This window comes from Protopterus annectens, chromosome 2.part0 (genome assembly GCF_019279795.1).
Source record: "Protopterus annectens isolate FY-2018-M chromosome 2.part0, PAN1.0, whole genome shotgun sequence".
NCBI lineage: Eukaryota > Metazoa > Chordata > Ceratodontiformes > Protopteridae > Protopterus > Protopterus annectens.
This window is the reverse complement of record NC_056728.1, coordinates 1,170,762,288-1,170,779,458: the sequence shown is the minus strand read 5'-3', so window position 1 is coordinate 1,170,779,458 and position 17,171 is coordinate 1,170,762,288. Positions and strand designations below refer to the sequence as shown.

General features: G+C 37.7%; 1 protein-coding gene across 2 annotated transcripts in view; it reads left to right on the top strand.

Annotated features, from left to right (window-relative positions):
* LOC122793405 (alcohol dehydrogenase class-3-like) overlaps positions 1–16,928 on the top strand; it is a 374,659-nt gene extending 357,731 nt beyond the window's left edge. For both annotated transcript variants that reach the window (XM_044061382.1, XM_044061381.1), the window contains exon 9: positions 16,630–16,928. In XM_044061382.1, coding sequence (XP_043917317.1) covers positions 16,630–16,654 — 25 coding nt within the window. In that variant the 3' untranslated portion in view covers positions 16,655–16,928. The remainder of the gene's footprint in view (positions 1–16,629) is intronic.
* The last annotated feature ends 243 nt before the right edge of the window (positions 16,929–17,171 follow it).

Here is a 17,171-nt window from a genome sequence, read left to right as displayed (position 1 = left end):
TTCCACCGCCTTGGATAAACTTATCCACACCCCACCAGGGGCAGCAGTATCCTAGACCTGGTCATTACCAACATGGGCAACTGGTGCTCCACACCAGAGGTCAATTCCTTGTTGGTCAAATCCAACCACAAGCTAATCACCCTAGACATCCACATCCCACCCCACCCTCCCATTAGGGAAACCACCGTAAAACATTTCTCCAAAGCCAACTTCACAGTTCGTAAGACAGAAGTGGCAAACTTCACGACACCTATGCTGATGGACAATAGAGGTACGACTGCTGAATCCTATACACATGCACTTTATAAGCACTTACATGAGTGCATGGATCATGCAATCCCTAACAGAACCAAGATGCTATCCTCCAGAAAAAGGAAGCCAATCTGGTGGTCCCCTGCCATAAACAAACTCTACAACAGAAGAAAGAAACTGTTGCAAAAAAGAGTAAAATCTCATGATTGGAGGAACTCCATGGTCAGCCTCAGTAAGAAGCTGAGATCCTTCATAAAATCCTCCAAAGCTAGTTACGAAAACAAAATCACCACTGATTCTAAAGACAACCACAAAGCATTCTATAGCTATGTCAAGAATCTCAATGGCAACACTCAGATCTGCTCTGAGTTACAGCACAATGGCTCTAAATATACAGAACCAACTGATATTGCCAACATCCTGGCATATAGGTTCAGTGCTAACTTTACCCATCTCTCACCCCCTAAAGGGCCCATCTCTATACCAGAAGAATGCAAAGTTCCTGTAATCACGGCTGCACAGGTAAAAAACACACTCTCCAAAGCCAAGAACACAGCATCCATGGGACTTGACAACATCCCAGGCTGCATTCTACATGAACTACAGAACAAACTAGCACCCAACCTAAGTACTATTTTCAATCATAGCCTCACCTCAGGCTTTGTGCCCACTGAATGGTGCACAGCAACGGTTATCTCACTCCACAAAGGGGGAGCCACCATGGACCCCGGGAACTACCGCCCCATTAGCCTGACAAACCTGGTCTGCAGGCTATGGAACGTATCATTATGGAACTTATAAACAATGACATTAGTAATTTCCAAACTCTGGACCCTACCCAGTTTGGGTTTGTAAAAGGCAGATCATGTCTTCTAAACCTGATAGACTTCTTTGAAGGGGTCAACAAAGCCGTAGATGAGGGTAAGGTGGTTCACACAGCCTATTTAGATCTCGCCAAGGCTTTCAACACCATCCCCCACTCTGGAATTATAGATAAACTCACTAAACTAGGTATAAATCCCTATGTCACAAGATGGGTTGCCAAATGGCTCACTGACAGAACCCATACTGTGAAAATAGCAGACTCTAAATCCAACTTCAGACCAGTGACAAGTGGAGTACCACAGGGTTCAGTTCTAGGTCCTCTCCTGTTTGGTATCTACTTCTCTGAAGCACAGGGTAACACAGAAGGTCTTTGGCTAACAAAGTTTGCTGATGACTGCAAACTAGGAGCCATAATCAAAACTCCTAATGATGTGGACATTCTACAAAAGGGCCTCACTGAGACAGATGCCTGGTGTCAAAGCCATTGCCTCAAGATCAATGCCAAAAATGCATTGTCATCCCTTTTGGTAAAAACTCTGTACCCATGAACTACCACATAGGCGGTAGTCTACTAAACACTGAAAGTGTGATAAGAGACCTTGGGACACAGGTAGACAGTAGTCTCTCCTTTGATAATCACATCACCACAGTAGTCAGGAAATCCTTCTACGTGGCACACCTCATCACAAAAGGTTTCTCATCCAGGAAAAAAGAGGTCATTGTTCCCCTCTACTCATCACTCATTAGACCCATTATACAGTACAGCGCCCCTTTTGGGGTATATACCTCACAAGACATCTACAACAACCATAAAGTTCACAGAAATACCTCACAAAGAGGATTACCAGCCTCAAACAGATGCGCTATGCAGACCGTCTCACAAAAACTCCAGCTTTACTCTGTCGCATATCACCTACTCAGAGGCGATCTCTGCCTAATATACAAAGCTATGTCAAACCCAGAGCTGTTGGACATGCTCCACTTAAAGAAATCCCAATCCCTCCGAGCTACACACTCTAGGGACCTAAACCTTGTCACCACAATAAACAGAACATGTTGGAGGGATAGATTCCTGTCCCAGAGACTTCCCACACTCTGGAACAAACTACCTATCTATATCAAATAAAGCTCCTCATTAGTACTCTTCAAGAAAAATCTTGATGATTCGATGGGAAATAGGAAATTCACCCCGGGGATCACCTCTGTGGCTCTGTTTGACAGGGGCACAGGAAAATAATAGGCCCTAACACCTACCTATGAACCTATGAAGCTGAGTTTGTCTATTACCCAGTTTAAGCACAACCTAGACAAGTGGATGGGGAATAAAAAAATCACACTGGGTCTGGCACCCATGTCCCTTATGGACAGCAGTAGCTTATAAATGCCTGACCCTCAATGTTCCATTTGGATGCAGGACATCATTATTGTTTCATGAAAACTTGGCTAAGCTTAGAAAGCCCCCCTTGGTCATTAGCCTAGTAACAGTCTATGAATCTATAAATATTTTATTTTTCCGGCTGGAAGAAGGATTGACAATGGGAGTGACAACCTGTTCCATAGTCAAACAAAAATGGTACTTCTTTCCTGGGAAAACAAGTAGCAATTGCTGGTAAACCCACTAGGCCAGAAAGAAACGTTACTTTTTAACAGAAAAAAACACAGTAAAAAGCACTTTGAAATACAATGACAGCTCCACAAAAGAAAAAAATAAACATAATTTATCCACTGAAAAAAGTTTTTCAGTTACTTTACTCTACTTTTAAACTGACAGGAAAAACATGAGTGTTCTGTTTCAAAGTATGTAACAGTTTTGAGACTGTCTGTTAAAAGAACACACGTACAGCTTTAAAATACCTTTCCTGGAAAGGAAAGTAATGGAACATCAACAGAATTAAGAAAATGGAAAGCTTTTTACCCAAAAGAAAATGATCTTGCCAGCAAATGAAAGCACAAGCTGACCGTCGATCCTCAAAAGCTTCAGGGCAGTATACTTCTCTGCATCAGTAAAGCTCAGCGTGGTTTCATGCCCAAACTTGTCTTTTAGTCAGTTCAGCTCAAGTTGCTTCACAGTTTGTGTGCTTGGAAGGTGCCATGAAGCTTTGGAAGGTGACTGACTATTATATCCTTGGCAGGATATAACCCATGTAGCTAAGGCTACTGTAGCAGTGATCAGTATGACGATCATCTAAAGATATGACTATAATCAATCACACATCCACCCCCCCCAAAAAAAAGAAATGAAAAACACTGTAATATGCAATACATACACAGGATAAATATGCCCTGACACAGAGGTCTTGAGTCTCAACCTATGGCATATCCAGATCACAGGAATGGGAAGAAAAAAGGGGTACACATAAAGAAAATAAGGAGAATGGATAAAGGTGTGTGCACTCTCAGAGCTTGCAAGTTTTAGCCTCAGTATTATTTTTTTACCGATAGTATAAATTAGGGCACATCTGTTACTCAGATTAGTTATATATATATATATATATATATATATATATATATATATATATATATATATATATATACATATATATATATATATATATATATATATATATATATATATATATATATATACATATGTAAATGTATATATATATATATATATATATATATATATATATATATATATATATACTGTAAGCTACAGCTTTCTGGTAAGAACTGCTGTCTAACTCTCCTGTTCAGGTCTGACTCTGTATGTGGCCATCTTGTAATCATTGCCTGCTTCAGATTCCTCTCTGTTCACTGAAATATTGCCTTCTGAAACTGATGAAAAAAGGTGTGTGGGGGGGGGGGGTGAACAACGAAATAAAGGGAAAAACTGCATAATGGCAGCACATATAACTAAGAGCCAGGCATCTGTCTTTTTCTGAATGGGCCCTGCGGACTGTCTACCGCAGAAATGTGTTAGCATGTATCATGCACTAAATAAGGGTACACCAGGTTACATTCATTCATGTTGTCTCCTAGGACTCTGCTCTTCAGGCGATGGGGATGAATATATAAGTTTAAAGAATTCAATAAGGAAGGAAAAACAAAACAGCTGGTATGTGCTGGACACATCATCATTTCAGAATCTCTGTACTGAATACAGCATTCCATTCTGAGTGTTAATTATTTCAGTACATTACGTATCAGCTACTGTTTCTGGATTAACAAGATTGTAATGAGAAATGGAAAAAATCTGCATGATATAGCAACTAATTAATCTAAGTGAACTTACTTGTGTGTCACCCAAGCCCTCCTCCATTTTGCAAAGCTGCTATAAGAAAAGCATCTCTTCTTTACAGTTTTATAATATAGTGCAGTTAACTTCATTATTGTAGGGATACCTACCCTGGTACCTGTCCTTTCCTCCAAAATATCAGATCAATGATTTCTGGACAAAACAAGATGTTGATAAACCTGGAATAAGCAAACTGTTTCACTTAACTGTAAAAAGTGCATGTGCCTATGTAAACTTACCATATCTCTAGCTGCTTGAATAGATCTCTGTTGCAGTAGCCTAAGTTATAGGGGACATATTCTGACAAGAAATGGACCAGCCAGCCAACCAGCTTCCAAAGCTTTAGGAAATCATAATTCTGTTCCTTATTTTACGTCTTAAAAAGACCATGTTCCTTACTGTTCCACATTGTAAGGGTCTGTCACACATTTGTTAATTTATTTAACTAATATCCATGGTAAGCAATACAGCATTGTATTAACTCATAAAAATAACCTTATACAAGTATAAAATAAGAAATTTTAACCACACTGTGAGCTTCCTAGTTGAAGATGTTAATGTTATTAGTAAGTGTTCCACATTTTACCGTTTTGTTCCACATCATGGAAGGTAGTGTTCCTCATTTTGGTGATGGAAGGTGGAGAGCTATGAGGAAACCTTGAACTTGCCCTAGCCATTGTACAGCTCAAGGTGACCAGTATAAAACCAGTGGCTAGACAGAAAAAAACCTCAGAGCTTTCCTGCCTCAGAACAGGGGAGCTAGACCCCTGTCATATAGGAACAGACATCCTAAAATATGACACCTTGGCATAAAACAGCAAAAATCAACAACAATAAGAAAATTAGCTCCATAAGAACAAGAAAAAGAAAACTCTTTAATAAAAACAACTACTTGAAGAAGCACTGTGTGTGAAAACTTGTAGTGTTCTCTTGGAGTCAGGTGTTTGCTTGATTTTTTGTATTTTGTTTGCTCAGAGTTCACTTACTTAAGCTACCAGAAGGATTTATAAAACAGCAAAAAAAGAAAGGCGGGGGGGGGGGGGGATGGAGAGAGGGTGCATCTACTGCAGCAGTGAGCTATTTCAACATTCACTATTAGGGTACATTTACTTACACAGCTGTACTATGCTCATCATTAGATCACTATTAAAATTCACTATTAGGGTACGTTTACTTACACAGCTGTACTATGCTCATTATTAGATCACTATTAAAATTCACTATTAGGGTATGTTTACTTAAGCAGCTGCACTATGCTCATTATTAGATCACTATTAAAATTCACTATTAGGGTACGTTTACTTAAGCAGCTGTACTATGCTCATTATTAGATCACTATTAAAATTCACTATTAGGGTACGCTTACTTACACAGCTGTACTATGCTCATTATTAGATCACTATTAAAATTCACTATTAGTGTACGTTTACTTACGCAGCTGTACTATGCTCATCATTAGATCACTATTAAAATTCACTATTAGGGTATGTTTACTTAAGCAGCTGTACTATGCTCATTATTAGATCACTATTAAAATTCACTATTAGTGTACGTTTACTTACGCAGCTGTACTATGCTCATCATTAGATCACTATCACAGTAACTTAAGCTATATGGGATGACATGCCAGGGCTTTGAAAGAAATGACGGATGAAGAAGAATAAGAATCGAGGAGCCCCTGGAGAATAGCCCTAGCAAAGTCTGCTCTGAACATAGAGAAGGAATCTAGTTTATAGTACTTGGTAAAGGTATGGATGGATGGCCAAGTTGCTGCCCCTACTATACATCTGGAACTCACCACATTCCAAAAAGCTACAGATGTAGCCAGTGCACTGGTAGAGTGGACCACAACATTAGCTGGAATTGTCTTGTAACGGTGAGAATAATAAAAAGCAATAGCATAACCATTTAGAAATTGTCTGTTTTGATACTGATTGCCTCTTTTTCTTATATTCATAGGAGATAAAAAGTTGATCACAAGTCCAGAAAGTTTTTGTCCTGTCAGTGTAGCATTTGAGTTGCCCGTGGGCATGCGGATAGTGTAAAATGAGTTCTTCCTCATGATTAGGTTCTGGAAAGAAAACAGGGAGGTGAACTGCTTGGTTCAACAATCTTAGGCATAAGGAAAGGATTTGTTCCCAAAGTTACCCCATCCGTATGAAAAATGAGATAGATATGAATTGCCATAAGAGGTTGTAACTCAGATACTCTTCTTTTAGAAGTCAGAACAATAAGTAATATCTGCTGTTCAAGATAAAAACATCATATCAGCCTTGTGAGCAGGTTCAGAAGGAAACACTGTACATTTATCTAGTACAAAATTAAGATATCATGAAGGGTCGACCTGCCTTTTAGGTAGGCAAATGTGTAAAATCCTTTTCAGAAACTGTTTCACTTGAGGTAAAGTAGAAAGGGGGGAATCTAAGGGCAAGGCCAGAGGATGATAACTCAGACAAAACACTGTAGATCCAAAGATGAGTGAGCCTTAAAAGGACCTTGGTTCTTGACTTGGCACCATCTAGTACATTATTATGCATGTACCCACATATGATTTTCTAATAGCAGGTCTCTTTTCCTCCTTTAATACCGACTGCATATCCCCATAAGAAATGTCTAAAATTACTAAAATTCTATCATGCTGGCAGACAGTTGAAGAAACTAAATGTTAGGGTGTAGTAAACAAACCCTGTCCACCCTGTGAAGAAGCTTGTGATAACCACCCTTGTCCATTTTCAAAAAAAGGGAGAACCATTGTTGCACAGGCCAAAAGGGAGTAATGCCAAATATTTTAGGGGAGTCCTTCTGAATTTTTAGAAGAACTCTGGTTATTAGAGGAAAAGCATACAGGAACTTTCCTATTCATGAGAATGAAAAAACAACTGATTTACGGCCCTGTATGCAAGGAGTTCTCCAGCAAAACTTCTTTAACTGCTTGCTGTGGCTGTAAGCAACCAGATCTACTTTAGGAGTTCTTCATAGATGGATGAATTTTTGGTGGACTCCTTGGAAGCAACTTCCATTCATGAGGGTCTCACTTGTGGTCCAGCTCAGCTTGTTTGCAATAACATTTTGTTATGATGAAATGTAGGTTGCCTGGAGGGACAAATTGTGCTAAGTTACTAGTTACTAGGGTACCATGGTTTGTCTGTGAAGAGGGCCAGAACCTGGTTTCCTCCTGCTTGTTTATATACCTCATCACTGTGGCATTGTCTGTAATTACTAGCAGAAGGATGAGATCTCAAAGATGGCTTAGAGATTTGGGATAATTTATTGCAACCATCATTTTTTGGCCATTTATATGCTTTAATTTGTCTTGCTTCTTCCAAATGTTCTGGGCTTTTACTCTCCTGGGCACAGCTCCAAATGCAAAGTCTGATGCAGGTGTGGTTACAGACTGAATAGGAAATGGAGAAAAAAGGGGAGATCTATTAAATGATTTACCACCAGAGTAACTTCTTTTTCACAAATCCCAACAGTGGAATCTGGAATGGAACGGGGTACTGGAGCTGTGTCCAAACTGATCTGATGAACCACTGAATTTTCCTCATATGATGTCTGGCCAAAAAAAAAATCATGAGAACAGTAGAGGCCATGAAACCTAGAATGTTGAGATATTTCCTAGCAGATAAAGTCAATTTGGAAAAATATCAGGAAGTGATCATTGTAACATTCTACTTCGCCATGAGGAATACAAGTAATCCTTAGGGAAATGTCCAGTCAGTATATCAGAAACACAATCATGTGTGAGAGAGAATGAGAGAAGATTTGTAAAATTTGGAAACTCATTGCCAGATGAATCCAATTTGAATGATTTTCAGAACCTCAGCAGAGGCAGGACCAATAACATTTTTTTTTTATCCAGGGGAGCATTCAGGGTCTCAGCTTTGACATCCTTTAGTAAAGCCTGAGAATGTAGTCAGACAAATCTTCTCATCACTGTCCCAGTGACAGCTGCTCTAGAAACAGCATCAGCATTGTCATAAGCACATTTTAATTTTTTTTTTTTACCTGAGAAGCGGTGGCTACTAATGAAGTCTGAGATGCCTTAGTTTCTGAAGAAGGGAGGTCAGCAATTAATGTTGTCATATTGTCAGAGGAATTCAAGAGAAACCCATATGCGATCCTGACGATTCACTCTGCTGAAAGATAAGATGGAAGAAGTATAAGACGTTTTTTGAGATCTACCAAAGGCTTTTCCCAGCTTGTCAAAAAAAAAAGACTAGCTGACATAAGGAGGTTGATAGAAGTGGATTTTAACATAGAAATAAATATACAATCTGACCTGGGATTAGAAAAAAAAAGGAATTTGTGACACCTTATATAATTTATCAGACTTTCCAGGAGCAGGTGACTGATTGTCAGACAAATTACTGGATGCAAAGAAAGCATCCTGCATGTTTGGCAACACAGGAAGAGCAATTGCAGGTTTAAGAAAATCCACCTATAACAAATCAGTATGTTTTTGCTGTGATTCTGGTAATTCTGTTTGTTCGAACTGAAGTAAATCTTTAATTTTGGCAATAGAATCAGGAATAGACAACTCTTCAGGAGGGGACTCTGAAGAATAAATTTCCTCAGATTCAGATTCATCATTATGTGGTGTGGGAACTTGAGAAACATAGTCTAAGTCTAGCTCCTGTCCTTCAGGCTGCAAATCAGAATCTGAGACTGAAGACAGTCTTTTTCTTTTTAAAGGAGGGTAAGATTTAACATGTTATTACTGCAAGGCTTTAAATAGGCCTTTAGCAAATTCCAGCCAATCCCCCTAATCTGCTTTAGGAAAAGATAAACGTATAACTTTATATTTTCTTTTTACTGGAAGACCTCCTAGAAAAAGAAAAATGATCCCTTCCCTGGGAATAAAACTCCTCATTTCAGCTTAGTGAAGAAGCATTACTCATTCCTTTTCCCCATGCAGCAAGAGCCATCCTCCTTTGCCCAACAAGGGCAGCTATACAGCTGCAGAGGACATGCCTTCCTCTGAGTCCTTAGTGGCTTCTCAACAAACAGCACTAGAGGATCCAAGAGAAACTGATGAAAAGTCCAAGGAACAACAGATGGTCATAGTAGAGTCATCCATCAGCAGATGAGGTGAAGAGGAAGCTGAAACCAAGAGATAGGCCTCCTGGATAATTTTTCTGGATAACTTTTTTTGCAGCTCAGGGAGAGAATGATTGAGTTACTGTGACCCAGGTCCCTGAGATTGCAGCAGAAAGTGTCAGACAAGAGGTTAGCTCAGCTTTGAAGTATGCCAGCCTTACCGCTTGAAAGAAAAAGTAAATTCTGAGGTAAAATTCTTTAGCAACAACTACCAAACACAAGTCTCTAATAACATTTTTGATGGAAATGTAATATTTTTCTTAAAAAAAAATGCTAAATAAAAAGGGAATCTCCACAAGGATCAAGCATTGTCTGTCTACCAACACAGATGTCTAACAAGCAACTAGTGGAGCTGAGGAGAGTCGATGAAACAACCTGACTAGAAAAATATGTTTTGAGGTAAAAATTGCTAATGTCAACCCCCAAAACCTCAAGTCCCAGCCCTTAGCCACATATTTTGACAAACAAGTAAAATCTTTTCTCACAAGAATTAAATATTTGAAAGGCATTTCCTATAGAGAACCATGACTAGAAAAATGTCAAATTTGTGGTAAATTCACAGGATAACTCATCTGAAGAGGCATTTGAGCCTAGTCAATAACCTGAGGTCAGAATCAATCACTGTGCCTTCTGTCCATGAGGTGAAGATCTCAACCATTATGCCAAATCTGATGGATCCCTATTTTATTTAATTTGCATTTGTTTTGTGGGATAGAGCACTGATCTCCATGGACCTTTTTCAGTGTCAGCCTGGGAGAGGTGTCTGGTTAAGTGAGTTGCTCAGAATCAACACGGTTAGGCAATGGAGGCTGGGGAATCAAACCTTGTACCACTAGACAACAGGAAGCAGCTCATTAACAGCTCCTTAAACCTTTAAGCTAACCGCCAGATTTCTTATTGACAACCACTAAAACACTAGTTCTAGTCTTTAATTAATCTGAAGGAACAACATTTCAAAACAAAAAAATTATAACATGGAAGGTATTTCCCAATGAGTACCTATCTGTCCAGCCTTGGTGAAGTGCTGTTTGATTGCTGATCCTCCGAAGCCCACAGGGACTACACACTTTGGTGACAAAAAAGTTCTTATGTTTTGGCATCCTAGCCACTGATTTTTATATACTGTTCCCCTTGAGCAGTACAGTGGTGAGTGCATATGGAATGTGCCATAAAGCTTTGAAAGCTGTGACTGCTGAGCCAATCTTTGGCAGGATACATCTCTTACTGTAACCCTGATCTAATGATGAACAACTGTATGCAATTCTGTGTTAGCATACACAGATAAACAATAACCTTTCCACTTATTTTGTGTAATCAGCTATCATACAAACAGATTTTCATTACCTTTCTCCCAACAAACATGAAGCATAATGTTTTAAATCTATTCAGATCAAATGTTTTAGATAAATGAAACTATAAATGAGATTAGTAATTATGTACTGAATGCTGTGCAAGCTTCTGATTAAAACATGCTATAACAGGACTAAATAACAGCTACTGTACAAGTCAAGTGCTCTTACTTATTTAGCAAAAGCAGTTGTAAAAAATATTCTAGCTTTAGCATCCTGTTTAACCCGTTAGGAAACTAAATGCTGCAAGTAATATGACTGTTGTCAGATACAATGCTAGTAAAATATGCACAATCCATACTTGTACATGCAGGATAGAACCTTCTGTTATGAATTGTTTGTTACATGAACTCTTCTTGCTTTGCATTTTCTAAGCAAGGTTTACTTCCCAGATGGTACTCAGAACGTCTTTGCAGGTTTTTCTTTATAGCTTCAGCTATTCTATGTACCATTTGAAGATGGTCTCCCTTTAAATGCAGATCTGGTTGTCCTGGAAGATTCTAAATAACATTTCGCATTGCTGGTTAAGTGTACATTTTTCACCTACAAATTTCTCTACTTCTGGTTTGCGCTATTCAGCTTTCAGACTTCACAGAAATGTATTGATGCTAGCATACTCTTTTTTTTTCTGTCTATAACACTTTTTAGCACTGCAGAGTGTTGTAAATAGATTTTTGCTACTTTTATTTGAAAGTAAGTATCACTAGTTATCAAGCCCTCATTTTTGAAACTAATTAAGCCAAGCAGTCACTGTTAATTCTATTTTTTTCTGATTTATAAGTGATCGATGACACTTTCTATAATGTTGTGTATTTCGGCTTTTAGGGGTTGCCACAGCAGAACTCCAGTCCGCTAATGATTGGCAGTAGATTTTTACATGCCGAGTTGCCGGCCTTGATGCACAACCTTCATACTGTCTCTATATTCGGATGTTTTAGGAAATGGATAATGAAGGGTCACTGCTTACTTTTTGACTCTTAATTTGGTTGTTGAAAGTACCCATGTGGTCCTTTGATAATCATGCCTGGAAAACACTGGGTGTTTAAATCATGAACTCAGATATAGAGTAGTAAAAGAGAGCAAGTTTATGCTTTCTGTCCCAGTAGAAATACTGAAACTGCTAAGGTTGTTGCTTGAGCTTTATTTGCATAGCATACATTCTTCCATACGTAGAGTATTCAATTTTAATAGAAACCTGACTTGTGTTTCTTTCTGTATCAGCTACCATCTAAGAGTCAAAGTGAATATTGCATCTGACTGACTTTCCCAGCTGTTTTTGCTATATTAACTTTGAATTCCCTAAACAAATCTTCAGTGGATGCCTACAATGAAGAATGCAAGAACAATTCACAGCTTGTATATATCAAAGTTTTCATTGCAGGTCACAATTCCCATTGTTGTTTTTTCTCTGCCTTTTAAGATGGATGTGAAGGGGGTGGGTTTGGTTAGATCACCTCAGTCATCAACCTGTATTCAGTGAAAGACAAGTTGTTTATAAAAAATGAATTCTACTATCGGTTTCCACAATGGAAGAAGACTTCAGTATCCTCTGTTGGACTACTATTTGAGAAAGATGAAGGATAGAAGACTTATAGTTCTATTCATTTGCTTCCTTTAGAAGCAGATTTTTAAGGTAAAGGGAGTGGAGGTTGTACATATCCTAGTTAAACATTCTATAACATGTCTGGAAATGTAATGTTTTTATGGACCATAAGGCATGAGGGAACATCCATGATACAAATATTGCTGCTCACCCAGGAGTGTTGCAAGTCATGAACCTGAAAAGTGAATAGCTTACCGTCCCTTAGCATGTAGTAGTAGCTCTACCGTGGATACCCTCAACTGTGTTATTGTATTTAGGAAATGGGCATCTGTATTTTTTCATTGTGTGAATTCTACATTTAGTACTCTATGCAGATAATTATATTTTTTGTAATGAGGTTAAATGTAAAATAGTTCATCTACCAATTTTAACTAATAATCTGATTGCCGTGCAGGATTAAAACTTTTTAACTGTGGAATTTTGGTAAGAAATGTTCAATTATTTCAATGACCCTTGCACTGTTGTGTAATTCCATTTATAAATGTTTTACAGTCATTTTCATAAATCACATTTTGGATCTGAGTTGCACCAATTCATTGTCATAGTTCAAATGGTGGTAGTCCATAAAAGATAAAATTTTGAAAATGTTATCAAAAATATATTTTTTAATTATGGGCATTTGTTGAACATTTATTTAAAATGTAGTGTTCATGTAAACTGTTGTGCAGAGATACAACTTTTAATGTATGTAGAATTTTGCAGAGAAATAAATAGAGTAGTTATTTTTGGGGCTCTTCTTTCAAACTGTTGGATATTGTTATAGAATTCCTGTTGAAAACATTGTTTTCAGGTTGGTTTTATAAACAGAATTCTAGGTCTGAATTGTACAAATTCAGTGCCATAGCTGATTCATTAACACCTAACAGCATATTGATAATTGCTATGACATGGATTTCAATTGCTTAGGTATCCTGGACTGAAATAAAAAATAAATGTGAAGAAGTTGTTTCAGCTAAACAAAAAAGTAGGGATCTGTATTTCTTTTTCATCTGATGTGATTTTTTTGACATTTTATGTGTCTAATCATTGGACTGAATAATACAAATTCAGTACCATAATTACACTGCAGGGAGACTAATATGATGTGCATTGTCTGCCTTTCAAGCTGTATTTGGTTGAATAGGCCAAGGCATCCTACATAACTCATGATAATGCTGTGATTACCATCTAAGCATAGCCAATACTGTCATTGTAATGAGTTAAAGTGGTGATAATCCATGCATGGTATGTTGAGCTCAAACTATTATGCTTTTGTTGTGTTACGGGCTTTTTTTGAAAATAATATTTAAAAAGCCCATGGATTATTCATGTTTCATTAGCTGTCATTTATTTCTGGATTCTCTTCTCTTTTGTCATTTTTAAAAATATTTTCATTTATTTATTTTTTTTGCTAAAGATTTATGGAAGGTGAGTGCAGGGTCTTCTTTAGTGGATCAGGGAGTTAGCAGTAAGAGAACTGATGGCAGCCTGTCACATTTTAAAGGTTGTGAGAGAGAGGTGATCTATTAAATGGATTCCACCACTGAACTCTGTAGACTTCTGAACTCATACTTTCTTTGGCCAACAGTCCATTATTTTAAACTAAAGTAAGTTGACAGGAAAAAAATAAAAAGAAAAAACAACGAGGATTACGTAGTTCACGTTATTTTAGAATTTGAAGAATTATGAAACCATTACTAAGGCAATGTCAGTTCCAAGTGGGGCACATATAATATGTTATTCTGTATTTTGAAACTGAATTTCAGAGCATGTATCTAATTCTTATCATGGTAAGTTTAAGTGTAATCCATATCTGCTCCCCACCCTAATATACAGACAAGTAGTTTTGTCTCTTTCCCTTCTATACATTAAACGTTTAATTTTTACTACATGATGGTGAGTTCTGAAATAGAAATTGACCAATTAGATATGACAACTGAAGTAACAAACCATTTGTCTTTTAATGTATAACTCGTACTTTACCAAGATTTTTTTTTTCTGAACACACTACTGTGCAGCTCCTATAGCAGTTTGGTGTGAAAAAGAAAATATTGCCATATTCCTACTGCTATTAAGCTGCTTTTTCTATAAAACAAACAATGACCCACTCTACATTTTTTTTTAAGACTTGGGTGGTGCCTTCACCTGCCATATAGTGAGGAAAAACAGCCTCTGCATGATTTTCCTCAATAAATGATGACTCATCAGTCTTCTGAAAATAAGTATTGTAAATACATTTAAACCTCTTAAGAAATAGCAGTGCATGACTTAAAGGTTTTAAAAGATAGACCATCCATAGAGTACCTTCTAGTATTTAAAATATGAGAACCATATCACACAGCATATTAGTGTAATTGTAAGATCAAATTTTGTTAATGCCAAATATTCAAAAAATAAAATGCAAATGAATGAAGAAACACCGAGCTTCAAAACTTGATGTCACACATTGCTACTTACAATGTCAACTCTGATTTTACTTTCCCTCAGAGTAAGGGAATACTTAAATATATTGTTGCTTTGACCTAGGTACCCCCCCCCCCCCGACTACACTTTAATTTTTAATATTCCAAGTATCACAATTACAGTCTCAGTGGGAACACATACCACACATCCGTGAATATATACTCCAAGACAGAACACTAAAGTCACAAACAAGATTTTTTTTTGCATTTCTTTTTATTACTTTGCAGTCACAACAATAAACCAAAAGACTCTTCAAACCAAAAGCATTGCCTTCAGACTCTTTCTCTTTTTTTCGGATTTGCTTGCCAGTAGTAACACTAAGATATTCATTAATCTATTGTCTAGCTAGTCACTTAACCTTAGCAGTTGTCAGGATAGGCTTCAACATTCTATTGCCCCTGAACTCTAAAAGTCAGTCTTGTCAGAGGTAATGAACATGATGAGTCACCCTCGTCTACAACAGTAGCACCCTCACATTCCTCATGTCAAAGGCTTCCCAGCTCCTTCAGCTTACTTGATATTACATAACAGAAGTCTTTGCATCTCAGGATTGCAGCACCAAACTCATATCTCTTATAAGGGCTGCCTATTATGCATTTTATTCTTCTTCTCTTTCGGCTGCTCCCGTTAGGGGTCACCACAGCAGATCATCTGTTTCCATTTCTTCCTGACCTCTGCATCTTGTTCTGTCACACCAACCACCTGCATGTCCTCTCTCACCACATCCATAAACCTTACCTTAGGCTTTCCTCTTTTCCTCTCACCTGGCAGCTCCATCCTTAGCATCTTTTTCCCAATACACCTAGCATCCCTCCTCAGCACATGTCTAAGCCAATGCAATCTTGCCTCAATGGCTTTCTCTCCAAACCATCCAATCTGAGCTGACCTTCTAATACACTGATTCCTAATCATGTCCATCCTCTTCACACCCAGTGCAAATCTTAACATCTTTGATTCTGCCACGTCCAGCTCTGACTCCTGCCTTTTTGTCAATGCCACCATCTCCAACCCATATAACTTAGCAGGTCTCACTTCCCTCTTGTAGACCTTTCCTGTCACTCTTACTGGTACCCATCTGTCACAACTCACTCCTGACACTCTTCTCCATCCATTTCACTCTGCTTGTACTCTCTTTTTCACCTCCCTTCCACACTCACCATTACTCTGAACTGTTGATCTATATGTAAAATGCAGGGGGACCCTTTTATAAGTGCAAAAGTATTAACGGCACGTGCGCATGTGTGTGTGTGTGTGTGTGTGTGTGTGTGTGTGTGTGTGTGTGTGTGTGTGTGTGTGTGTATTACTAAAAGCGCAGAAGTTGCTAGCCAATCACCAATGCATTTCTAACATGCAAACAGTGTTGCATTTACTATGTATCTATATTACAAGTTACAAATATAAACATGTAGCACTTATCAGTGACCACAGTTATCAAGCACAGGCACAATGTATTATTTCTAAACAGGTTGCATTGATGAACCTTTCTTCCTTTTAGTGATATCGCAATAAAAGTCGATTAAATCTTTCTCAGTTCTAGCAGCATAATTCTTTTAATGAATTACTATAATGATACACTAGTGGTATCTGAGAATTCAGAAACTAAAAACACTTTCCTGGAAAAAAGGCATATCACAGCAGTTCAGTAACAAATAAATTTAATTCTAACTAGCCATAGATCAACTTACTCCCATTTTAAAGAACCATATGTTTACAGTCAAGAAAGAAGTTTGCTGGAGGAATATATCTATGACAGTTGTTATCAACCCTGTCTGCCATCATTTACATCAAAAGTAATTTCTTTCTTTCTTTTTTCTTTGCAGTGTTCGAACTGTCCTGATATTCTAAACATTTTGAAGAACAATGCGGTTTGGCCTACCAGTCTTTAATCAGCACAGATTCCAAGAACTGCTGAGGTTCTGAAACATACACCAGAATACATTAATCATACAAAACAAAAATGTCTGACCGTGAAGTATCTACATTTATTAATTGTGCATGTATTCACAGTATTACAGTTTTCCAAAGACCAGCCAGAATACTGTACCTGCATGACTACAATAATTATGTAAGCATTAGAAATTAATGGTTTTGTCCAATAAAGTAAGCTGCATTTGTTTAGTGTCTGTTGCATTTTATTGTCTCAACAAGCCTAAGCTTATAATCAGCACAAAGCAAAATATGAAGACCTGACACAGCTACAATGTTAAAGCAATCATTTATCACATGCCACCAGGTGATCTTGCATTTTCCAAGATCTATGGATAAACTTGTGTTTCAGAATTAGTTACTCTGCCACAAGCGATGCATTTATTGCATCAAAGGGATTCAGTAGTTTTTGCTCTCTTTGATAGATAATTCCTCT